The 26,929-nt window shown below is 33.4% G+C and overlaps 2 protein-coding genes across 3 annotated transcripts; one reads left to right on the forward strand and one right to left on the reverse strand.

Moving 5' to 3' along the window:
* Window positions 1-8,487: 8,487 nt before the first annotated feature.
* On the forward strand, window positions 8,488-18,425 carry LOC11406168 (alpha,alpha-trehalose-phosphate synthase [UDP-forming] 1). The gene is made up of 17 exons (XM_024772452.2): window positions 8,488-8,826; window positions 9,360-9,457; window positions 9,571-9,959; window positions 10,302-10,416; window positions 10,565-10,666; window positions 10,802-10,952; window positions 14,575-14,663; window positions 14,931-14,979; window positions 15,172-15,272; window positions 15,461-15,648; window positions 16,094-16,211; window positions 16,459-16,632; window positions 16,713-16,835; window positions 16,924-17,011; window positions 17,162-17,292; window positions 17,418-17,516; window positions 17,877-18,425. Exons 1-17 carry the CDS (start codon window positions 8,493-8,495, stop codon window positions 18,273-18,275), a joined length of 2,748 nt encoding a protein of 915 aa, XP_024628220.1. The 5' UTR covers window positions 8,488-8,492; the 3' UTR covers window positions 18,276-18,425.
* A 617-nt stretch (window positions 18,426-19,042) lies between these two features.
* On the reverse strand, window positions 19,043-24,745 carry LOC11411391 (exonuclease 1). Of its 2 annotated transcripts, none has more exons than XM_024771901.2 (15): window positions 24,398-24,745; window positions 24,084-24,203; window positions 23,862-23,985; window positions 23,536-23,673; window positions 23,199-23,408; window positions 22,872-23,047; window positions 22,697-22,769; window positions 21,942-22,065; window positions 21,393-21,595; window positions 21,235-21,289; window positions 20,778-21,118; window positions 20,640-20,691; window positions 19,730-19,949; window positions 19,540-19,635; window positions 19,043-19,442 (listed from the first exon to the last, which is right to left on the reverse strand). In XM_024771901.2, exons 1-15 carry the CDS (start codon window positions 24,556-24,558, stop codon window positions 19,382-19,384), a joined length of 2,154 nt encoding a protein of 717 aa, XP_024627669.1. In that variant the 5' UTR covers window positions 24,559-24,745; the 3' UTR covers window positions 19,043-19,381. The 2 variants fall into 2 exon arrangements, with proteins under 2 accessions (XP_024627669.1, XP_013446674.1); XM_013591220.3 differs by having other exon boundaries at window positions 20,778-21,130.
* Between the last annotated feature and the right edge of the window lie 2,184 nt (window positions 24,746-26,929).

A 26,929-nucleotide genomic window follows, 5' to 3' on the forward strand; every position in this document is an offset into this window, starting at 1 on the left:
AGGTATTGTTTAAACAAGTGTTTGTAAGTGTGGCTATTGTTCAAACTGGTTATATATAATTGTGTTACACCAAACCACAAATTTTAAGATGGTATCAAAGTCTCTCAGGATTCTTTAGACCACCTCAGATTTTCATTATTGATCATCCACCGCTTATATACATGCGTCAAATCTAATAGTGACGGACGTAAGGGTGTGTGTTAGAGTCATGCATTAGATAAGAGATAGTATGAACAAGTGTTTATTAATGTTATGCTCGACCACAAATTATAAGAATAATTAATTACTATTTTATTATAATAAGTTATATAAAGAATCGTACAAAATGTCATTTTTTTTGGTAAACTATTATATCTTCCACAAGTAAACTATAGAGATTAATCGATTGAGGTAGCTAAAAATGATTTAAAGGATTAGCATCTATGGGTCGGGTCGGGGGTATTAAACCATTGACAAAATGCTTAAGGGAACAATAATAATTTTACATCATTTAATATTTATTGGGCTGTGTAACTATCTAGTACTCCCTCCGGTCCTATATATAAGAAACAATTTACTTTTTTGATTCATTCAATAGTTGATGTATTTGGTCTATTTCTAGGCTAGGTACATCAATTATTGAATGAATCTAAAAAATTAACTTTTTCTTATAAATAGGACCGGAGGTAGTAGTATACAGTACGCTGGTAAGTATATCATACCAAGTAAGCATAATTTTTAATTCAAGGGTTATCATTTCAAAAATATGAGTTCCAGATAATATATAAAATGTTGAAGAAATTAAGGATATTTTTTTTAAGGTAAGAAATTAAGGATCATTGTCAACGCCGTTTGAGACTGTACAAGACCTTGTTCTGCATTTAATTTCTCTCCTACAATGTCAGAGCTGAAGCATACTAAAAAAATTGAAAACGGCGGTGAGAGCAATGTGGGCTTGATTTGGGAATATAAACTGCTGGTTTGACAAGAAAAATAGATATTCCAGCAATTGAGACTTAATTTGGCATATCGAAGCCATGCAATGCAACTAGTACCAACTACCATATTATGTCATAAATGTTAGTTGGTAGAAGTATTTAATGACTTAGGTTATATCATACCGAGTAACGTGCTTTGTTTGAGCAATCCATTGTTATGCATTTAAAGCTTAAAGTCTATACTCATCCATTTTTAATGGTTTTGTGCAACAATACATGTCTACCTCACTCATCCCTCATGAATTTATGCAACAATATTGATGCCTTGTGAAACTTTCCTTCGTCGCTAGGTATTTTACCCAAGGGTATTGGTGCAGCAGTAGTACTAATTAAATTCGAATAAAATAAGCAAATAACTATATTTATACACATTAAAATGATAGTCTTCCAATTTCACTTGTCTTAAATTAACTGACTGTACTCAAGATGGTAGTAAAGTTTAGTGGAAGAGATTTAGTCTTCCAATATCGAATTTAAAATGTGTTTATATTAGTGTTTGACATTGTTTCAAATAAAATTATCTCTATCGAAGGAAATTTATGGAAAATAAAAAATAAGTGAAATGAATTTCTAAAGTAATGATAGTAAATAAGATAGGTTAGCAATTTGTAATGGTGGAAAAATAGATAGGATGGACGGATTTAAATTAAATTTTTTAATGGATCTATCAAAACAACACTTTAATCTATTTATTATCCACTAAAATTTCAAGAATAAAACCCAATTAATCAATATCCATTGAATAACATCCAATCTATTAACAATTTTCATCCATCCATAAAATTATTTAATTTTTATATTTTAAAAAAGTTCAAATATAATAAAGTATTGTAGTAATTTTCATTGGACTTAAACTTTCCAATATGCATATATAAACTCAAAAAGTGCATTGAAAAATGACTTCAGAAGATTTCGAATAATTTTTTAAGCCGTTATTTCTCATTATAATACTTTAAAATAAAATAATAAAAAATTATTACTCATAAATAAAAAATTGCTACTCATAAGTATTTTCATCTCACTTTTTTAAAAATTCTCTCTCAACAAAATTGAAAGACGTCTTATCTTTTCCCTGGTGTCTTTCTCTCCAAAGTCCTCCCACATCTTTTCCTCCTAACACTCAAGCATAGGGTAAATATAACAGAGAAAATTCTTTTTATTAGAATTTAATATTATATACATCATTGATAAGTGCCATATTAAAAAAAATGAGTTTACATTCATTGCATATCAACCCAATCATTCATAAGTGCCATATTTTTTTAATGAATAAAACTAAATTTTATGGAAGTTACCACAACTTCTTTAAATTCATTGTCAATTTCAATATGCATTTGGACTATTCTCTCATACTAAGTAAGATTACATATACAATTACAAAATCTTTTTTTTTAAACTTAAAGTTGGTAGAGTGTGTTTGGTTTGGTATTTAATCCAAACTCACGTCCAATTGTGTTATTGTCGTGGTTTCATGAAGCTAATAAAACTACTAAACTTCTACATGAACATGAAAATGTTGCCGTGAAAACTTGCCTCAGAACCAAACATATACCAAGTTGAAAGATATTTGAATCAAAAGCTTTCAAGTGATGTTTTGCATAACATAATTCAATTCCCATTTTTTTCTTGCCACATAAATATATTTGAACATCATGCATACTGATTAGAATTACAAAAAGTTCAAAGCTATCAATTTGTAGCATTTAATCACCCACCACATGGTCATAATTATGAGCATTAATATTAATGTACAGGGGAAATGTGCTGCAACTTTCAACCATGTTTGGTTGTTATGCTTACGCAGTTAGGCCCGCTAATGGTACGTCCTAATCATTTCCTTCTTTTTGTCAAGGTTCATATTATCTTTTAGAAAGAATTTTGTAGGTCGAATCAATCAGTAGCGTTTGCAAAAAAAGAATTTGTCTAAAATAATAATTGTCACAGTAAATCCAATCCAAAAAAGAATTTCACGGTAATTCACTCGCCGTTTAATAAAGTATGAACGAACAATCATATATAGGGTGGGCATGGTTCGGTTAACCTAAAAAACCGAATCAAAATTTTGAAATGGTTTGAGCTAATCGAACCGAACCAAAGTTATGGTTCGGTTAACCGTTTTCTTATCTATGAACCGAACCGAACCAAAACCAATATTTTGAACCGAAATGTATTTTTTTATCCTTTTGTGAATTTAATTGTGTTTTTATATCCAAAAGGCAAAATATTTTTTTTATTTACTTTTTTTAAGAATATAATTTTTTTTATTAATATTATTATTACACAAACACAGTAAAATAATAAGTTTAATGCAAAATATATCAAGAAATAAAAATTAGTATGAAAATTATTATCGATTATTTTTTGAAAGATATGAAGTAATAATAATATAGATTAAATTAATGTAATATATAAGATTAAACACAGTAAAAAAATATGTATTAATATTTACTATCGTGGTTAGTTTGCTTCAGATTTGAAACAATTTACTACGATCTGTTTTTAAAAATAGCTTACTCAAAACCGCTTATTTTATGCAAAACACCTTATTTTAAAACATAGTTTATTCAAAACAACTTATTTTATGAAAATACCTTATTTTAAAATTTTAAAAAAAAAACAGCTTATTTGATAAACAACTTATTCAAAACAGCTTATTTTATGCAAAACACCTTATTTTAAAAAACAACTTATTTTTGAAAACAGCTTATTCAAAACAGCTTCTTTTATGAAAAACATCTTATTCAAAAAGGCTTATTTTATTAAAAATAGCTTGTTACGATCTCTTTTTAAAAACAACTTAATCAAAACAGCTTATTTTATGCAAAACAACTTATTTTAAAAAATATCTTATTTAAAACTGCTTATTTTATGCAAAACACCTTATTTTAAAAAACAGCTTATTCAAACAACTTATTTTATGAAAACAGCTTATTCAAAACAACTTATTTTATTTAAAACAACTTATTTTATTCAAAACATGTTTTGAATAGGTTGTTTTTTGAAAATAAGTTGTTTTGAATAAGCTGTTTTTAAAATAAGGTGTTTTTCATAAAATAAGTTGTTTTTTTTTAAAATAAGTTGTTTTTCAAATAAGCTATTTTGCCTAAAATTAGCTGTCTTTTTAAAATAAGTTTTTTTTCATAAAATAAGCTGTTTTTTTAGAATAAGTTGTTTTCATAAAATAAGTTGTTTTTAAAATAAGGTGTTTTGCATAAAAAAAGCTTTTTAAAATAAGCTATTTTAAATAAGTTGTTTTTTTGGAAAGATCCAACAAAGAGTTCAAGTGGTTTCCTTAAAAAAAAAAAAAAAAGTTCAAGTGGTTCGGTTCGATTCGAGTCAAGATGGTTCGGTTATGGTTCAAGAACTGTTAATAAATTAACGGCTCGATTCGTGATCTATTATAATGGTTCGGTTATTTTCGATTCGATTATGTTCATGATTCTTTTTACCCACCCCTAATCATATACACCAACTCACTTGATTGTGTAAGGGTTTGACACCTTAAGGAAATAAACACAAGCACAGTGCAAAGAAATATTCAAGAGATCAACAAGGGGAAATATGGAGTAAGCCATTTCTAAGAGAACAGTAAAATACTTAGAAAGAAAAGAAGAAAAGCCTAAGCACAAGTACTTAGGTCGTTACTCCCCAATAAAGTATCAAAGGGAGAAAGTGACTTTTCTTCACATCCATTATTATTGGTAATCATTTTCTTATTTATGCACAAACCAAGCTTCCTTGATTTAAGTGACTTTTCCTCATTCTTATGCTGATTGCTGAGATAAAATATTCTATGAAGCAATGCTTTTATAAATATGAAACAATTAATTAAGTGTATGTGAGAGACAGGAGGGAACCTTGTCTGATTGATTATATTATATATGAATCTCATATGGATCCAAATAAGTCCCCCTATATATTGATGAGAGGTTTATTTCTAAGTTTTCACCTTATACACTAAACAGCTTCGTTTGAATATTATTTTGTACCTGCTTCCACAAGTGTTGTTTACTGTATAACTGATTATTTTGATGTGTACCAAGTTAACATAATTCATATCTAGGCCAAGCACACAACGAGAATAACATGAATAATAGCAGTACAGATGTAAGATATAAAACCAACAGTGGGCACATCTTCTTACTCATACCTTTCTCTTACATTTGGCTAAGATTAAGTGTGGACCAAAGGTTCACGCAATATTCAATCTTTTTGAGGGAAGAGGTCACTACGATAGCTTGCAATCAAGTGTCTCATGGGTTTGTTTTGCATGGAACCATTGCATTGGCGACGCATAGGAGATTTGTTGCAAGCTATTGTGATAGGCTGATGGCCTAATTATACTTCAAAAAATTTCAATTTGGCCTCTAGCTGTTTTATTTGATTATTTGTTTGGGATTCTTTATTTGTTTTAGAGATTTTTTTGGATGGCAAGTAAGGTGACCAAAATCAAAGAAACACGCATTTTGGTTTTTTTTTATAAATTCCTAGAATCCCAATTTTGAATATCCCTTCATCAAATCTTTAATCTTACTCTTTCTTTGTCATCTTAATTTCATCCAATCTTCCTTAAACCAAGCACATGATGATGGATGGTGGCACAAACTTGTCACAACAGAGTGGTGCTCATTCGTCAAGAGCTGGGTAGGAGCAACCGAAGTAAAGAGGAACTAGATAGAATTTAGAGAATGAAATTTCAGAATTGAGATACAACTTTTTCCATTTTCATTGATGATGTCTTCACCATATATCCCTAAGTTAGTTTCCTACAATCCTGGATCTGCAGCCACTCACTATACGTATATAGAGCCTAAGCCGCTAGATGAACATAAATATGATTGCGATGTCATGTCAAATGTAGGAGGGAATTCTATAATATATTAAATATGATTGCATATAAAATATCGTAAATTTTGAATGATATATATAAGTTGACTTAAAAGCATAGACAAAAAGTGATGAAGTAAAACTTTTTTAGAACCAAAAGACAACGAAAAATTTAGGAAAACTAAAACGAAAAATTTAAATATTTATAGGAATCAAAAATGTATTTAACATTTTTATCTATTGCCAAAAATAGTTTAAATTTTCAAAAGAAATAGTAAGAAATTAGTACCATTACTATAAGTGGGTTTGTGTAATATATGCAATATTGCAAATGTTAAAGTAATTAAAACTAACAACTTTGATCGAAAACAACAATTATTTTATTAAAAAAATTATATTTTTAATATAAAATACAGGAGTTTTAATACAAAATTATTATTTGTCAAAAAAAAAATACAAATTTATTATTGTAATGTGCAAGTTTTCGCACGATAAACAAATCCATTAGAAATTATTAGTAATTTTAAATTGCATTGTCTTTTTCCTGCTTCAAACTTTTGAATTGACCAAAGTGCTCTATTTTTTATTTTTAAGAAAACTAATGCAGATTTATATTCGATGCTTTACGATTCATCAACTCCCTTCTATTAGGCCAAGAAAATAGGAAAAATATAATCAAATCTTAACGGGTCCATGCCTTTTTTACTTTATTTTTATAGATGGACGAAATGACAAAGCTGTTATAAATTCACACATATAAGTGGAGGTATCGGGGTTCGAACCCCAGTCATGATATCCGGCCTAACAATTTCGGCATTTTGCCAGTTGAGCTATCGGGTCCATGCCTTTAATTAATTAATTTATTTATAATGTCTATTTTATTTTATTTTTTTGGGAAACATGTCTTTCTCTTTTTACAAATGAAAAACAAGCAAAAGTTATATTACGAGGGGCATATTCCAATTTCCAACTCATTAGTATAAAAGAAAAAATCAAGGAGTTAAATAACAATACAATCCTTTCAAAATAAAAACTCAATTCATTATTAATGAACTGTCTTAATCTTCTTAATTAAATCTTAATAATTCATTATTAAACTCAATTAAAAAAAAAATTTGATGAACCTGCATTTTAAATTTCAGTTTAAGTGTAACCAAAAAAAAAAAATCAGTTTATTGTAACGCACTACCTAAATCTTAATTAAATTTGAGAGGAATCAAATATCTTAACAGTTGTAAGGAAGAAAAGTTCAGCCACGGTCACATTTCGGGGTATGGCAATTGGCAAGCCTTTGATATTAGCATATTAATCTTCTTTTGCGTTTTTATTGAAAAATAACTAAAGTTTATCGTCTTGACTCACTTGATCATGGATAATACATAATATTTGTAGGGGTCGGATTTAAACCCAAACATCCTACTTATTCATCGTTAAGGTGAATTTCCCTTATTAGGTTACTCAACAAAAAAAAAACAGTAAAATTGATCAAGAAAATTATTCTAAAAATTATTCTGCTCAACGATCAAACTTAAAATAAATTGTTATTTGGTGGAGTTCATAATTTAAGTCTAATTACTTGATTTAATAGCATATAAATCTACATATTATATGCTTTTGTCAACAAAATAATATTAATTGAGTCAAAAAAAATATCAAAACAATTTAAAAAAAAAAAAAAAAACTCGATATTTAATTTAAAAACTAATTAATTCCAAAAGAAGCAAGAAGCGCACTCCAACTCCAAATGAGTTTATGCCTAAATTGCACTTATACTTTATGCCTAAATTGGCACTGATATTAAATATATTACCCAAATATAAATATAATACTAACGAGTAATGATGATAAAAATTGAAGATTAAGTTTCCATTTCTCATCAAAAAAACAAAAAAGTGAAGATTAAGCATATGTTTGGTTCGTTATCAACCATAATCAGCAAGTAGCTACAAAAGCACTTAAACTACTAATTCATGACTTTTGAGTTTTGATCTCATTAATTAATTAACATAAATATTTACATATATGGATAATTTTCCCTACTCCACCATTATCACTGCCTTGTTTTACCACTCTTGTACAAAACCATGCTACACATTGCGAACAACACTTTGACGTAACGTGAAAGATTGAAATCTTCTCATCAAACGATCTGCATTCTGATAATCATCATCAAGGTACGTTTTTCTCATCAAATTTAATTTACATTTCAATAATTCTTTGTTCACGATTCAAATTCTGTTATCAAGTATAGCCTAATTTCTCTAATGTGTTACAAATGTTACAATTTTGCCTAATCTCATGTCACGTTCAATTTATACTATGATCGTAAAATTCTTGTTGAATTTTCAATATATTACGTGGATCATTGAATTCTTGATAGTTTCTTGTTTTTTTTAGTGGCAATTTGAATTTGAACGTGACAGAAACTTATGAAAATAATGTACCAAACTTATTTTTAGAGTGGTGCAATGCAACTATTGATGTGTTTCTTTGAGAATATGATTGAACACTCTGGAGCACGGACACGGCAAGTGTGATTACTTCAATTTTTCAAAATTTGTACCAATATTGTGTCTGACGTCTGTGTCAGTGTCTCTGTCAGTGCTTCATAGATTAAACATTATCGACTGTTATTTTGTACTGGACTGTAAAATAAGTTCAAATAATGGAAAATTTCAGGTCAGGCGTATGCAGGGGAACAATCACAGTCTTCCTTTAACACCGAGGTCGAGATTGGAAAGGCTTTTGAGAGAAAGAGAACTAAGGAAATCGAGCCGGTATACTCAATCGGCCGAGGACGGAAGAGATGGTGGCAAAGAGGGAGAGCAACTTTACAGTGATTCATTCATAAATGAGAATGACAATGAGGAAGAGGTCGCGGAAACGTTGTTTGCGGATGATAGGCCTCGCAAACAACGTTTGTTGGTGGTAGCTAACAGGTTGCCTGTCTCTGCTGTTAGGGAGGGTGTGGAATCGTATCACCTTGAGATCAGTGTTGGTGGTCTTGTCAGTGCACTTTTAGGCAAGAAAAAAGTTTGTCACCTTGCATTAAATTGGTTTTATTCTTTTGGCTAATTTGTTTTTTATCCATATCATGTCTATTGTATGTAATTCAGGTATGTTATTTATTATCTAATTATCAGTGTCGGCGATCTTATAGATTACGACAGTGTTGTTAAATAGCGGTTATATCGATGCTATAACACTATTATTGCGTAGCAGAATTTGAAAAAAATCGCTATTTTCCGCAATTTGCGGTTGACAACACTGGATTACAAAAATGATAATTATTATTTTTTGTAACAGCCAATGCTAGTATGTTAATTGTTAATTTGTTAGTATTTGCTGAAGGTGGGAAGCAAACCCGAGACCACTCTCATTACTCCACCCCTTAACTCACCCACTCTAGACACCAAGCCAACCTCATATGCCCTACAAGGATTATAATTATTTATCTTCGGAACTTTCTAATGATACTGATTATTTGGAGAAATAGATAGTATTTTTCTATCTGTAGAGTGAAGTGTTGTATGAATTTTGTTGTTTCTGTTGAAGGTGTAAAGGAGTTTGACACAAGATGGATTGGGTGGGCTGGTTTGAATGTGCCTGATGAAGTTGGGCAGAAAGCTTTGACTAAAGCTTTATCTGAAATGGTATTCAATATTGTTTATTTCATGGTTGAAGTTTGTGAAAATTTAGTAATTCAGAAGCATGAAGATTCTTATAGTTTGTAGCTTTAATTTAGTTATGCATTTGTTAACTGCAGCGATGCATCCCAGTGTTTCTTGACGAGGAAGTAGTTAATGAGTACTATAATGGCTATTGCAACAACATCTTGTGGCCACTATTTCATTATCTTGGACTTCCACAAGAGGACAGGCTTGCTACAACGCGGAGTTTCCAAACTCAATTCGATGCGTATAAGAAGGCGAACCAAATGTTTGCTGATGTAGTGAATCAGCATTATGAGGATGGAGATGTTGTCTGGTGCCATGATTATCACCTAATGTTTCTTCCAAGATGTTTAAAAGAATACAATGACAAAATGAAAGTTGGATGGTTTCTCCATACACCTTTTCCTTCTTCAGAAATACATAGGACTCTGCCATCAAGATCAGAGCTGTTGAGATCTGTACTTGCCGCTGACCTTGTCGGGTAAGTGCTAATTTATATGAAAGAAATATGTTTTCTATGCTATTTGTATAATCAGCTATTGAACAAGTTTCATATTTGATGTTAAGTATAGAATTACATCTACTTGATACATTACTTTGGTAAATAGGCATCAAAAACATACACTTAGAACAAGTAAATTCTGTTCAACAAAGTAAGGTGTTATGGTTTTGATACATACATTAGTCTGGTGAAATTTACTATTATTGCTTTCTGAGTGAACTTCAAAAGTATCAAGTGGTTAGTCTGATGAAATTATTTTTAGGAACTGAAATATTTTGTCTGATGTTATGGTTTTGATACATTCATTTACCTGCTTCCCAGATTCCATACTTACGATTATGCACGGCATTTTGTAAGTGCTTGTACTCGAATTCTTGGGATAGAAGGTACGCCTGAAGGAGTAGAAGATCAAGGGAAGCTAACTCGTGTGGCTGCGGTATATCTGCGCATATTCTCTATCTTTTCTAATTCAGTACTCTTAACAGTGGAGTTAGCTGCATTAAATACTTTCATCAATGAATATGAATTCTCTGATTTCCCTCTCATGATGTCAATGTTTTATTTTTGGGAGTGTGAAACTTCAGTTTCCTATTGGAATTGACTCTGAAAGATTTATTCGAGCCCTTGCGCTTCCTGAAGTCCAGACTCACATGAAAGATTTGAAGGAAAGATTTGCAGGCCGAAAGGTATGCCAAAGTCCTAAGCTCAACAGTTTGAGAAACTTGAGACCATTCCTTGGCTTCTTACTTCTGTCTGCATGTTTCTAATGAATGTGCATCATTTGAATTTGAATCACTTCGTTCTTATAATCAAATGGACAGGTAATAATGGGTGTTGATCGTCTTGATATGATAAAAGGAATTCCCCAGAAAATCTTGGCATTCGAGAAGTTCCTTGAGGAGAATTCTCATTGGCGTGATAAAGTTGTCTTGCTGCAAATTGCTGTACCTACTAGGACAGATGTTCCTGAATGTATGTTACTTCTTTAGGCATGTTATTATCTCTTGAAGCATGTTTTTTCTATTGATTTAGGAGTATTTCTAGTGTCAAACTCTCAGTCACACGCCAAAGAACACACCCTCTATTCAGTGCCACGTCCCCCATTTCATTAAACCTATACCAGGCAACCGGCTCTGCAACTAACAACGTGTTTCTTCACGTCCTTCTCTCTCACCAAGCAAAAACCTTTGTAAGTTGTAACTAGCCACCGGCACCCTCGCCTCCACCCACACCGCCAATCCCGACGCAACCATCCTGGTTCTTATTATCACCATTGTTTTTGTTTCTACTCCACCGTGTCGGCATTGTAAAACAGATATTATTTCTTCTTTTTTTGGAGAAACAAGAAAAACCGAAACAATAGTTACAGCAGAAGCACTGAAGCAGTGTCTTTATGAGAGAGAAATGGGTTATATTATTAAAACACGCTCAACATTTAGATTGGTCTCGTATTGCAAAAATTATTAAAAGCAGGGAATTTGTTTTGAAAGTGATGGAAGCTTTACTGTCAAAAAAAAAAACTGATGCAAGCTTTAATTACGAATTACTGGATCCTATAAAGGGCTGATTTGTCAATGGAGTTATATTTCCATTACACGCGGTACTAAGGGAAGAGGTGGAGAAAAAGTGTGCGTTTGGATTTTTCAGTCTTAGAAAGAGAAAAATTAATTGTTAAAATTTCTAAACTGGGAGAGCTTGGCTCAAGGACAAAGGAAAGGTAGAGAAAATAGAGAAACACTCTAATATTCTCAAAGGAAAAGTTATATTACTTGAATCATTCAATGCTTGATTATTTTGAGTATGCCAAAACACTTAGGTGGTGAGCCTTATTTATACTACTCTAGGAAGGCTCTCCATTACAAAGTAGAAATATCTGAAAACAAAGAAAAGTTCAGAGATATGGATACTCTAGTACATAAGCCTAGAAGGATCTAGAAAAGTTAAGACTTCCCTAGTGCTTATTTAGTAGTGTCTAGTAGCTTCCTTATTATTCCCTAGTATTCTAGAGACTTCTATATTATTCTTTAGTCTTCTAGAGACTTCCACATTATTCCTTAGTATTCTAGAGTCTTCCATATTATTCTTCACCATTCTCTATCATTCTCCCCGGGTTGGAAGAGACTCGTCCTCGAGTCAAGCTTTTCTTCTTCTTCCTCAAGACAACATTTCTAACCTCCTAACATAGGATGAAATGAGCCATTCTTGAAAACTTGTCCCCGACTACCATTTTAGAATCCTTCAGTTGTTGAGTTCAAAGTAATCCAAGGGAAAAATCAATAGTAACATCTTCCCAAGGTGGCTTAGGAACTGGACGAAGCAGACATAACTTTGTTTTATCCTTGAATGGTTCCATGTCGGCTAAAAATCCAAGTGGTTTGAATTCCTCTTTTCCTTCATTGAGTGGCAGAGGTGCAAACTTGATTTTAATCGCATCCGTCACGAAAGTGCAGGTGTTGGCATAACCATCGAATAATGCATGACGATCATATTGCCAAGGCCTCCCAAGATGAATGTGGCAAGTATCCATTGGAATAACATCACACCATACATTTTCGTTATAATTGTTGTCAATGGAAAATGAAACAGCTGAGTGTTGAGATAATTTTACCTCATTATCCTTGTTGAGCCATTGCAACTTGTATGGATGTGGGTGCTCCTTTGTCGGCATCTTCAATTTTTCCACCATATAATTGGATTCAACATTCTCACAGATTTTGTTATCGATGATGACATTACAAACCATGTCTTTTGTTATTGTTGTTTGCAAGCTTCTTTCAACCTCCAAAGATTCACCATATTCAGCAGGAATATATTTTTTGTCATATATTGGTTCATCATGCTCCTCTTTTTCAAAGGCTTCATGAATGTTACCGGGACCATATTCATCATATATTGGATCTCCTTTTCCCTCTTCTTCACACTCTTCACAAAAGTCAACACCAACATATTCTTCATCATATATTGGTTCTTCCATTGTCTCTTCTTCAAATGATTCACAGAGGTCTTCTCTTTCTTCTTCAAAAATATTGTTTATCTCCTCATTGACGATGGTGAATACTTTACGATTCACACAATCTAAGGTTATGTGTCCATACCCTTGACACTTGAAACATTTAGGTATCTTGGTATTTCTCTCTATGAATGTATTATGTTGGGGTTTGAATGAGGAAATATGCTGGTGGGTTAGTGGTTTTTGAGAATCGATATGATTTTCGGTGGGGGAAATAGGTCGGAAGGAAGATTTTGTAGGCAATTGTTTTTGATTAAAATTGGCTTGATAATAATGAGGAGGTGAATACTTACGGGTTAGTTTCCGACACATTTTGTCCCACGTCTTGATCTTGCTTTTTCCTTCACACTTACGTCTCCTTTTAAGATTTTCCCACCAAATTAAAGCATGTTTCTTTAGCTTTACTGCAACAATCTTTACCTTGTGCTCCTCTGGTATTTCCTTGTACTCAAATACACGTTCAATAGCCTGGAGCCAATCAACAAACTCATCTGGTTGCAGTTCTCCTTCGAAATCTGGAATGTCGACCTTGATATCATTCATCAGAGTTTTACGTCGGTGTGAGCGACTGCTTCTAGAAGATGAAGAGTCACTGGAGCCATCATCATCAACTCTTCTTCGTTCTGCTTCCAATATGGCCTGTTGGGCATTGACGGTCTCTTGTAGTTCCTGAATTTGTCGCCTCATTTCTTCCATCTCCATCTCTTGCAAACCTCTTGCATTATGTCTTCAAGGTGGCATTTTGACGATATTAGTTCAACAAACTATTTGGTGATGATTGTGGTGATGAGTGGTGGTTTTGTGGGTGGTGAAGATTGTTAACCAAGGGTTTTCTTCACTTCCTAAACAAAATGGCCGCAAAGTGAAGTTTAACAAAGGCAACTCCTTGCTCTCTTGAAAACTCACTTTCCGTTGATTTTTTCGCACAAACTCAACTCCGAGGTATCGTAACCAGCTCTGATGCCAAATCTGGCTCAGGGACAAAAGGAAAGGTAGAGAAAATAGAGAAACACTCTAATATTCTCAAAGGAAAAGTTATATTACTTGAATCATTCAATGCTTGATTATCTTGAGTATGCCAAAACACCCAGGTGGTGAGCCTTATTTATACTACTCTAGGAAGGCTCTCCATTACAAACTAGAAATATCTGGAAACAAAGAAAAGTCCAGAGATATGGATACTCTAGTACATAAGCCTAGAAGGATCTAGAAAAGTTAAGACTTCCCTAGTGCTTATTTAGTAGTGTCTAGTAGCTTCCTTATTATTCCCTAGTATTCTAGAGACTTCTATATTATTCTTTAGTCTTCTAGAGACTTCCACATTATTCCCTAGTATTCTAGAGTCTTCCATATTATTCTTCACCATTCTCTATCAGAGCTGGTTATCCGGTATAGAGTTTTAAAAGTAAGCTGCCGTGGCACTAATGATAAAGCGTGTGTTCTTTAACGAGTGAATGAGCGTTTGACGCGCACTGCTCTTGATTTAGACTATTGTATCCTATTTTATTTATTGGCATTGCTATCATGGCTGAGTCACTATTTTTTCCATGTTAGTTCTGATATTTTTCGCTTAATGTTTGACAGATCAAAAGCTTACGAGCCAGGTGCATGAAATTGTAGGACGCATCAATGGAAGATTCGGAACACTTACTGCTGTCCCAATACACCATCTGGTTAGTGTTGTAAACATTTAGGCATAGATTTCTCGCTTGATACTTGACAATCCTGTGCAAGTATAATGATTCATGAGTTAGGATTAAATTTTCTCTAATTTGGAATCTCATTGAAAACACAGAACTTGTCATATTATTGACCTTCTCGGAATATGTGACAAATGCAGTGAAATCATAAATTTATTTCAGATAATGCTGAAAACCTTTGATACTGTTACTTAGCTGATAATGTGATGATTTCTGAACCATCTTTTTCTATGGTTGCAGGACCGATCACTTGACTTTCATGCATTATGTGCACTCTATGCTGTTACTGGTACTAATTTTTCTAATGTATTATATAAGATATAGTTCATGTTGTCCTTCTAGTTAATAATAATATTTTTATATCCTAGCGGTGTGATATTGATCTGATGATTGATTAAAGGCCATATCTGTAAACTGTAGGACATTCTTTTATGTTTTATTTGAAAATTTCATAATCTTTCCAAACTTTCCACTTGTTTAGATGTAGCACTTGTAACATCATTAAGGGATGGAATGAATCTTGTCAGCTATGAATTTGTTGCGTGTCAAGCTTCCAAGAAGGGGGTTCTCATTTTAAGTGAGGTAATTGGCTTCTTTTATGTATGTTTTTAACAGGATCAGATTGTCGAAAAAATCTGTTATCGATTCATGTCTGCCTAATAATATTGTTTTAAAAAAGATAACTAAATTTTGATATCTCCAATTATATTATTATAAAAATTACTTGGTGGTTGAGATTCAAAAATATTGAACTATTTAAATGTCATCAGTTTGCAGGTGCAGCGCAGTCTCTTGGTGCTGGTGCTATCTTGGTAAATCCATGGAATATCACAGAGGTTGCTGCTTCTATTGGTTATGCTTTGGACATGCCAGCTGATGAAAGGGAAAAACGGCATCAGTTTAATTTCAAGCATGTGACAACTCACACGTCACAAGAATGGGCTGCAACTTTTGTTAGGTTTTAATCCTCCAACTATGCTTGCCTTTTGTTTTTTTTGAATAAGTTTTGTTCCTTGCCTTTTTTCCCTTGTAAACCCACAGTGAGGTGAAACAGTTTTAAATGACTTTTAGACTGCTGTTAACCGACTTTCAATTACACTGTTTTTTAAGTACATTGTTTTGACAAGGAGTGTGACCTGCTATAGTAACATGACATTACAGTGGAAGCCGAGAAAAATTGTTTTATGAGATGCATACGAAATATCATTAGATATGTCAAATGTAAAAATAGATAGAACAAAAGTTTTATCAGTTTCTTTCTTTTATTTTTTTCAATATTTCAATTTGAGATGAGTAGTTAGTTAACGATATAGTTGAGCACATAGTGTCAATGTAATGATGGATATTCTGTCTATGAGAACAGAAATAACTATTATAAACACACTGATAATCTGTTTATACAGTGAACTGAATGATACCATTGTTGAAGCTCAGCTTAGGACAAGACAAGTTCCTCCATTACTTCCCAATAAAGTGGCAGTTGATTGTTACTCAAAATCCAATAACCGATTAATCATACTGGTAAGCTCTAAGAATAGATCACCAAGCACTTAACAATGGTATGTCATGTAATAAATTATCCACCCTATTTTGTGTACAATGATGTGATAAATTATTCTTGGGAAAATGATTGTTCAAAGAAAAAGAGATGATGTTTTTTGAAGTGGACTTAATTTTCATAATGGTCATGACTGGTTTCACTCTCTTGGTATTGTTATAGTTCCTTTTCACTATCATTATACCATTTTGCCACTATTTTGGACTGCAGGGTTTCAATGCCACTCTTACTGAACCAGTGGATCCTTTTGGAAGGGGTGGTCAGATTAAAGAACTAGAACTAAAAGTGCACCCAGATATGAAGGAACCTTTAAAGAAGCTATCTGATGACCCAAAGACAACAGTGGTTGTTCTGAGTGGGAGTGGTAGAGCTGTCCTAGACAAAGTATTCTTTAGAAAAGTTTATTTGTTTTTCAATGTTCAGCAACATTTGCTTTTGTAATAAATAACAACTATTTCATGCAGAACTTTGGTGAATACAATATGTGGTTGGCAGCAGAAAATGGGATGTTTTTGCGACTTACTTCAAGTGAATGGATGACAACCATGCCTGAAAATTTAAACATGGATTGGGTTGATAGCGTAAAGGTAGTTTGGCTACATGAACACAACTGTTTCTCGTATTAAACTTCTTGGATTTCAAGTCTGAACTGTTCATATTTCTATGAAACTTCAGCATGTTTTTGAGTATTTTACTGAAAGAACCCCGCGGTCTAATTTTGAGCTACGCGAGACTTCAGTAATATGGAATTATAAGTATGCAGGTATGTGACTGTATATTCTGAGACAATCTTCCCTTTCCTTTAAAACTTACTCATTTTCTTCTAGTAAGATCTTTGTGCTAATACATGTCACCAAAAGTTGAGTCTTTTTTATGGTTAGTTGCCAACTTATTTTGACTAAATAAATATTAGATGTTGAGTTTGGAAGGCTTCAAGCAAGAGACCTTCTTCAGCATCTTTGGACAGGCCCAATATCAAATGCATCTCTTGATGTTGTCCAAGGTGGTCGATCTGTCGAGGTCCGTGCAGTTGGTGTGTCAAAGGTATACAAAATTCCAGTTGGCTAGTACACATTTCTATTAGGCTTTTTTATTCGGAAAATTTTCTTCTATATACTATAAGACCTAACACTCGTTTTTTGGCTTTCCTACTATGTATTTTGATGTAGGGAGCAGCTATTGATCGTATCCTGGGAGAGATAGTTCATAGCAAAGGCATGAAGGAACCAATTGATTACGTCCTATGCATTGGCCACTTTCTAGCAAAGGTTTTGATTTGTTTGATTTGATTTTATATTCTTTGTGGCTTTGTGTTGTCAGAAAACTCATTAATAAAGGGGCAATCTACCAAAAAAAAGGGGGGGGGGGGGGGGGGGGGGCAATCTAGTGCTATAAGGGTCTATTATAGGCAGTTTTACCTTGTATTTGCAAGGGTTTAATTCCATAACTTGAACTTGTTACCTCCTAATCACACAACACCTACTACTATATCTGTTAAATATTGGCTGTAAACATTAAAGTGTCATTCTTTAATAGTAATATTAGCTTGATCAAAATCAGAACAAAATGACATGTGATAGCTAAGCCTTTGCATAGCCTTTTATAATTATTATGGCAAACTGTTTCAGGATGAAGATGTCTATAAATTTTTTGAGCCAGAGCTCCCCTCTGAAGTATCTCCAATGGCAAAAGCTATGCGATCAAATTCTTGCAGACCATCATCTCTGCCAAGATTTTCATCCGGCAAAAATGGTCCAAAAGCATCCCAGTACAAGAAGCAACGTTCACTGTCAAATATAGATAGGAGAGAGGTCGACCCTGCAAGTGGTGATCCTTGGAGACCAACAGGTCGTGATAGAACATCACTACATGAAGGTTCTTCTGTTCTTGATCTTAAAGGTGACAATTACTTCTCCTGTTCTGTTGCACGAAAGAGATCAAGTGCCCGCTACCTTCTTAAAACCTCACAAGATATTGTCAATCTCTTAAGTGACCTGGCGGATCGTTCTTCATCTCCATCAACTTGACCGATACACCCTCCTTCAATATATGTGAAGGTCAAAAGATTTTGGAAGGTCTTATGTTGTCTAATTGACTTGTTTTAGTTTTTCTCAATGATTGGTTTATTGAATACTGATAAAAGGGCACACTGGTACCTTCTTTTTTTTAATGACAGATGTTAGTATATTAGTTGTTGTGTTGGTATTTTTCTCCTTTGCCATGATTCGAACCCTAGTCTTTTAACCCGTCAACTCCTTTAATCCCTTAGCACACTGGTACCTGCTGATGTATCATTTAGTTCCGAAATGCACTAGTTATCCCATTGGTAGGCTTAACCTGACTAATATTGGTTCCATAATGCAGTGTCTTGACAGTTGCAAGATCTAGTGATGGTGATAAGCAAGCATTTGGAGAAACCTCTCTAAAACTAGCTGTTAAAAGAGAAACCCCAAACCATTAATACTCCATCGATCGACATTCATTTAAATGTATCCGTGAATGGAATGAATCCCTATTTGGCGCTTTTAAAATCACATGTGCCATGTATACACAAAAAACAAGTTCTGCATGCAAGCTATTTCCACACAGTTTATGAATTGCAAAGCCACATCAATGAGTTTTAGCTTCTTGATTGATTTAAAACACATGATCATCAATGACATTTAACCTGCTATCTCAACCTTCCTCCCTATCAAAAGGAGGAAAGGTACTAATGAATCTGAAGGTAAATACCATGTTGCATAATTTGTAAATGACAAAAAACTATCTGAACACCAAAAATGAACCAGTGATAGAAAATTAATGTTTCTATTTTTCAATTAGCATCAATTGTGAAAAATGCCAAGCATGGTGACATACAACATGATATACAACTAATACCGAAGCTTCCACTGTTTAATAATGAAATTCAACCAAGTTTGCCTTGCGGTATTACATGAAGATCACATTAAGACAACTAATTCCCAAATCCCAAGTAAATTAGTGGTTGGATTAAGAATACAATTTACAGCTGCCAAATAAGAATTAACTCAGTACAGGTCCTGGCTAGGGCAGAATGGCATCCGAGGGATGACGTTAACCTGAATCAAAACTGGAAATTTCTTCTTAAACAACTTGAAGTAATTCCCATGAGCTATTCATCTAGTCTTTGTTTTGGTACATATGCAAATTGGTTCAAGTCCACAGCTTTTGGCCTGTGATAAACAGGTATATAGATGGTCACAAATCATGCTATTTGTTATGAAACTCCAATGGAAAATGAATATCAGGATTATGTCAGAAATACATTACCTAATATTGCGAGTGTTGCGAACATCAGGAGCTACTCTTCTAGTCTTTGTTGGTTTTGGCACGTATGCATATTGGCTCAAGTCCACAGCTGCAGGCCTATGATAAGCATGTATTTATACGGTCACAAATCATTATATTAATATGAACTCCAAGGTACAACCAATCCAGCATCCCGGCAGAAATACATTACCTCTTATTATGAGTGTTGCGAACATCTTTCAGAGGAGCACGAAGACCGCTGACACGAGAGCCAGAGGTATATTTATAAGCCGATATTACAGAGGCAAATCTTTCCAAAGACTTCTCAGATATTTGTGAATAATGGCCTAAATGGGAAATGTTGGTTCCAAATTTTTCTTCTTGAGCACTATTCTCTTTGAATGGCCCGCCAACATTGTGATCAGAGCAACCTAAATTTAAGAAATATCAGAATTCAGAGATGCTTCCTTTCATGATTATAACTATATTTATCTATTTAAATATTTGACTCATTCCTCCCTCCACTATAGCATTTAGTCATCTGGTTTGTTTAAAACATTGCCATATCATGCATAAAAGTACCTAACATTGTGGTTTGCTACATGCAGGAAAAGTTATCGTTTAATATGCCAAAAGGTTTATAATATACAAAATAACTGTCCAATAATAGTAATGTTCATATTAAAGTAACTTCATTTTCTTGCAATTAAAAACAGCCCTTGTGTGTTTCCTCAACCGCAAAACATACAAGTAATGCAGTATACAATGTGACTTTGCATTATCAGTAAAAGTCCAATTGCCATTAAAGAAGAATCTGAAAGTGAAATTTAAAATTGAAGTAGTCAATCAATATACAAGAAAAGCTTTTGTTGAAGTTGTAAAATCACTGTCATAAAAGATGATGATGCAATAATAACAACAATAGCAGCCACCATATAGAACAACAAATAAAATGACAACAAAGGCAAATATCATAATAGCTGGAAGGAATAGCAAGATAATCAATATTGGCTATTTATTTGAAGGTGAAAAACCATATGATCTAAGCTAACAAATAAGTTTCACTTAGGGTGAAACCTACTAATATTGCCTGCAAAGTTTCTCTTCTAATAAATATATACCATTATCATGAGTAGATGAAGTAGGATTCATTTTCCTGGCCTGCAAATTTTCCTGCAGAAATTCAAACTATCACTACTTGAATATAATAGGAGGAAGTGTTAAAAAAAACAAAGGTTCAAAGCAATAAAAAATCTTACACTTTGAATAGTGTCATTAGGGTAGACCTTCTTTTTCAGGTCATCATTCTTCAAATGCTTGTTACATAAATCACCGCCTGATATGCCATTTTTTCTCTCATCAATGACGATGCAAGAGGACAGCTGCTCTTGTTTCACGTCACAAGCATTCTTTTCTACTTGTTTCTGCTGAAAATAACGACTCCTTACAATTACCTTTCTTTTTGTCTCCTTGGTTTTCTCTTCGGCTTTGTCTTCGACATTTGTGAGCTCATGCTCCTTATGCAACCCCAAACAAGGTTTATGAATTGGCTGCCTCGGCTGTCTCAATATTGTATGATCAGGACTTCCTTTCTTCTCTCCTGCCATAGATACTCAATTCACATAGACAAAGAAATGAATATCAGCTAACACATGCAAAGGAATAATGGAGTATATAGTTTTCCACCCAAAGCAACTAACTGGCTTATATTCATACCATGATTCGGTGATTCCATAAGCTCCAAAGTTTTGGTGGGAAAACTGTTTTCAATCTAATGAATGAAGGAAATAGTATGTTAGAAAATAACTAAGAGTTTAACTCGCAACAATGAACAGCGTTTTCACTATTAAAGTTCTCTAGTTCGGGCAACTTACATAGCTATTAGGAGGAAGGCTGCTGTCACAATTCTCAGTGTCAACAGTGGATGCACCAGAGTTCACTGTTTCTCTAGCAGCAGCTTCTAATGTCTGATGTTCTAGGGAATTGACAGAAGAGGAAATCAGTGTACTTTGATTAGCAGTGGTAGGTGACGTCCGAGGCGCTTTGAATTCCCTTTTTGCTTCAAGGGATGCAAAACCTTTCGTGGCTAAGGAAAAATTACTTTAATGAATAGAAAAGGAAAATTTACTTTAAGGAATAGAAAAAGGAAGCTTCCTAAAAGCAGCAGTATGTTATATGAAGAAACTTTCAAGATTCAGTGCCTGTGCCTTCATACATTGTTTTATCTTGAATAAGTTATTGCCTTTTCTTGACCTACTTGGATGCTATACAATCTAGAATCTAAATTTTTAGAAAATGGTAGCTAATGCATCAACAGCGTCAGGAAGTATTCCTGTGAACCATGGAATTCAACCCCACATTCCTCCCTTTTAAACATGCTAAACTGATTAAATTCAATAAGAGTATAATGCTTCAGAGGATACAAAAATACTTGGTCAAGAGATTCTTCTGCACAGGCAGATCAATCCTTTTCTTCACCCTTTCAGAATTAAGTGTTTTGAATTGACTAGTTCCTGCAATTTCCAATCTGGCAGCAAATTTGTCTCCCTGCCATTTCAAAAGAAATAGACATCAATAAAGAATACCTTTAAACAAGTAGGCTGTAAAAAATTGAAGAACATACATCTGTGTTTATTGCTTAACTTGTGATAAAGTGTGGTATTATGTGTATGACAGAGGGAATGGTTAGAAGGGGCGGAGTATGAAATGAGGTGAGGTGGTTATAAAGGGTGTGAGGGCGACATAGGAGGATTTTGAAAATTTTGGGGGAAAGGGGTTTAGACAAAGCTTGGCAGGTTGGAGGAAGAGTTATCTATTTAAACTGTTGTCTCACTAAAAGCATGTATTCAAATTCCCAAGAAAACCTTGTATAGGACATTATACGAATGAAAACATCATCCAAGTTATATGCAAAATTCACACACTCATTTACACCCATGCAAAAAGGGAGTTCAGCAGTTATAGATTTTTCTTTTAAATTGTTGTCAATCACATTTATACCATCATCAAAATCCATTTTCTTTCAAAGTCATTTGAATTGACCATCATAATCCAAAACTGAACAAATAAAACAAGTCAAGTTATTTTGAGCAAAAATAAAGAAATTTATATATTGATTCAATTAAACACACGACACAAGCAAATATCCATCAAGATAAGTAACAATTTGATGGTATACCTCAAATGGCATTTTGGTAATTGGATCAAGATCTCCTTCTGCTATTCCTTGTCCTATATCTTTTGGCAATGGTGTGTATCGGGTTAAGGTATTATTTTGAATAAGATCTCAGATGATTAACAAATTTATATCAAATATTTCAATAAAAAATGGTAACAAAATCTTTAAAGGATATGGGCCTAAAAAGTCTAACTCGTCACCAATATCCTCAGGTATATTAGCCAAATGGACAATATTTTCACTAACTGGATCATAAACTCGTTGATATTGGAAAGTAAGAATAGCCTTCCTGAACGACTCTTCGTAAAAGGGAGGTACAGAAACACCGTTGTATTTCAAGTGCTTAAGAACCTGTACATTACAATTGGCATCAGAATTACATCAAATTTCATATATACAAAGTACCTAAAAGATGTTTGTGTGTGTGTTTATATGTACAGATATGTACACGTTTTTTTGGTCTTGAATAATCATGCATGTCAACTGTATCCTCCATTCTTACCTTGTCATAGCTTTTAAATCTTTTAATGCTTGCATGAGCCTTTTTGAGACCCATGCCTGGCAAGGACTGAAGATAGTCGCAGCCACTCAAAATACACATTTCAAGAAGCATTTGTTTGTTGAACCCTTCAAAATTAAGCTCCTTATTCTTTTGTAGCATGGAATACTGAAACTGAACACCTTGACCAAACTTGTCCATTTTAAAGATAATCTAAATTTGAATGGAAAAAAACAAATCAGTCAAAAGTCAGCGAGTCTATCAAATTAAGAAGTAATGTAAACTACAATGCAGATGATACAAGACATTTGTATGTTAATTAAGCTTAGTCAAAACTCACCCTTGGACAACCAAATGGTATAAGATCAGAGTCTTCGGTTATAACTGCATCAACCTGTTTGCTAATTGCCAAAAATGTCATCTGGGCATCTGCCTCATATGGGGCAACAACATACTGCACATTCTCTTGCTTCAGTACCTTCCGAAAAAACAAGGTTTCAACATTTAGGAGAAAGCATAATTACATTTATATAACATATTCAAATGAAATACAAATATACAAAATTACAAATATGTGTGAATTTTATAACAGTCTATTACTCTATTATTATGATCATCTCCTTGACAACAATCAGACCAACTCTGATAAATCAAATTACATTCTACCTGAATAAGTTCTCGTGCAATCTGAGGTGAAATATCAACAGCTTTCTGATAGCACTCATAGGCAGCAGTAGAATTTCCATTTGCTTCATGTTCAACCGCACGTTCCAAATTTTCTTTTCTAGACCTACACACATACCATAGAAAATACTTGTTTCATGAGCAAAAATACAACAACTATAACGATGATGAGATTATAAAGTTGAAAAACCAGCTAATAAATACCGGGCACGCTTGTTCTCTTGATCACCCTTCATTGGTAAAAGCCCTCCATCAAATACAAGAATAGGCTTAACACCATAATGTCTCAGCAAATTCACTCTATGCATACAATACTCAATGTGCCTGTAACACAATATACATAGTTAACCCCTTTTCTGACCCAATTGAACCCATTATTAAAAATCAAATTTTTACCATTGATTTAGAGTCAAATAATCAATTAGAGAAAAACCCAACAAAATAATCATAAAGGGTACACTAAAAAAACAAGCCAATTGAAGAAAAATGAAAGAGAGGAAGTGAGGAAAAGAGGGAACCTAGTAGTGGGTATGCCTTTACAGAGGTCGGTGCTGCAAGAAAGGGCACCTTTGTGAAGCCAGGAATAAGTGTCGATGGCGACAGAACAGCCGTGAAAGTCTTTGATGTGAATTGGAATCATAATTGATTTGAGTAGCGGTAACAGACCATGGATTCCCATTTCACTTCTTCTTCTTCGTAGTTTTCAACAGACACACTCTCACTGTACAGTGTTAATCTTCTACTTCATGATTCATGATACGCGACTCTTCGCTTTCTATAATAGAGTAGAGGAGAGAGACGCGCGCACGAAAATGTGTGGCGGGAAAGTTTTCATTATTGGGATTTGATCCTCCCTCCACTCACATGTAGTAGCTTCTCTCTCTTTCCTTTTTTGTTTTTTTAAACAAATTTAGAAAATTACAATGAAAATATATTTTCTGCTCTTAATTGACTATTTTACCTCGTTCAGATTTTATATTCTAAAACGTATTTGTTGTTTTTTAAATTTTATAATCCGAATTAATTAGATTTAATTTTTTTTTGTTCCAACCTCGAACACCATAAATAAAAATAAAAAAACACATGTGTTTTGTTCATTTGCAAACATCACCACAAAATCATTAACATTTTATTTACTATAACCATCAAGAATGCAGTTTACTACGACGGAATAAACCTAACATGATTAAGGTCTATATTATATGACATGAATGATTAGCTGGATTAGATAGACGGATGACTCAACCTCAAAGACACAAGTTGGGCAGATAGTGTTGAGGATCATCGTTTGTCGATCAACTCATATGGAAGCATCCGATTCACGCAGACGAATCTTTGGAACAACGACAATGTGAGGACCATGTTCTTTATATTTGGTCAGCACAATTTGAAATGACCAATCAAGTAAGACACTTCCTTTGTCAGATCTTTTCATAATATTAAGGAAAGTTTGATTCGGCACAAAACCTACAAAGAAATCAAGACATGTATGGACGATAGACCGTACGAAGAATTCAAATTTTTTTGGTCCACGGTAATGGATGTGTTTTATTATGTTCTTAAGGTTGTTGAATTATGTTGTTTAATGGATGTTGTCGTTCTATAGTTTGAATTAATGCTTTTTTTTCTTCAATTTGCTGTGTTTTATGCACAGTTCGAATATGTATTCAAAGTCATATCAAACCCTATGAAGCTCAAGTTTTAATGCAATTTTGGAAGGTTTTAGATTATACAAGTCGAACCAATATGGGTAAGTGCTCGAATTATATAATCTGAACCAACCCATAACATGGACGATGACGTTAGACGCAATGTTTGGATGGTATGTGTCATGTTTTATGCATTTGTCATTTTAAATGTTTATGATATATAGTTACAGTCTAAGATGGTTCTTTAACTATAAGTAGTCTTACATTCTTCTCTATTTTCATCGTAAATTCTCTCTTCATTTTTTATTCTCTTTGCTTTCTTACTTATCATCTAGGAGTGAGTTACGATATCATGGTCACTATTGACCATTCATACCATGAGCATTTTGACATAAATCAAATTATGTAATTTGATATTCAACAAAAGTGGTTCATATTATATAATCTAAACGAGGATATTTTTGGAATTTCACGAGGCATATGAGGGGTTGGTATGGTGCAAAAGTAAATTCTCAAATATTATAGGGTCGAGCTTCACAAACAAGGGTGTTCATGGATTTGAATGTAGCGCTCTTGTAACATGCCTAACCTACCGATTCAGAATGGATCCTCTCAATTAATTTTTTTTCAAAAAGAAATAACATGGAGATCTTAACCACTGACCCACATGTTATCAATAGTTAAAATTAATGGCATATTTTAACAATCGATACTATAAAGACCAATGTTCAAAATCTCCATATTATATCATCATTTTTGTTTTCAATCGAGAGAATTCACTCCCACCAGGCATATAATTTATCAGGGGATGAGCTGTAAAAAACTTCAAAAAACTGACCTTGTCTTTTTTGGCTAACCCACAAAGTCTCTATTTTATATGGACTATCTCAGGTTATTTCCCTCAGGCTTTTGCACCGACTGTTAAAATATTAAAAAATAATTATTTGTTAGGTTTGAATTGACATCTTTAAAAACGAGTAATGATATTATGACATTCATTAGTTGTCAACCACCTATATATATATATCATTCCATCTACTTTTTTAAAAATTTTAATAATTTTTCCCTGCCTCAATCTGCGTGCTAGGCTTTGAGTTATTAATTTGATGATACGGTATGCATAGTGACAATCAGTTTTGGTTGTCAAAATATCATAACTCTTAAAAGCTAAACGACTCTAACTAAAATTCTGCCACTCTCACTCAACAACCGGTTATATCTCCATGCAACTTTTCAATTATTCTTATTCGTGGAGAGGGGGGGGTGGGGTGGAGGGAGGGAGGGAGAGTCTCCATTATACAAGAGCGGGATAACATGTGTGTGTAGGAACAACAAAATGGGTGTGTCCATCCCATTTAATCTTGCACAAAAATACAACGAGATGGATTGAGTCAATTGATT

This window comes from Medicago truncatula, chromosome 8, assembly GCF_003473485.1.
Source record: "Medicago truncatula cultivar Jemalong A17 chromosome 8, MtrunA17r5.0-ANR, whole genome shotgun sequence".
NCBI classification, from domain to species: Eukaryota; Viridiplantae; Streptophyta; class Magnoliopsida; order Fabales; family Fabaceae; genus Medicago; species Medicago truncatula.

Coding starts and splice junctions, on each gene's coding strand:
- LOC11411391 (XM_013591220.3), bottom strand. CDS start 24,558: ATGGGAATCCATGGTCTGTTACCGCTACTCAAATCAATTATGATTCCA. Junction 23,674..23,861: donor TTGCACGAGAACTTATTCAG/GTAGAATGTAAT, acceptor TTTTTTCGGAAG/GTACTGAAGCAAGAGAATGT. Junction 19,443..19,539: donor CGCAACACTCGCAATATTAG/GTAATGTATTTC, acceptor TGTTTATCACAG/GCCAAAAGCTGTGGACTTGA.
- LOC11406168 (XM_024772452.2), top strand. CDS start 8,493: ATGCAGGGGAACAATCACAGTCTTCCTTTAACACCGAGGTCGAGATTG. Junction 15,649..16,093: donor TGGGCTGCAACTTTTGTTAG/GTTTTAATCCTC, acceptor CTGTTTATACAG/TGAACTGAATGATACCATTG. Junction 16,836..16,923: donor ATTGGGTTGATAGCGTAAAG/GTAGTTTGGCTA, acceptor ATGAAACTTCAG/CATGTTTTTGAGTATTTTAC.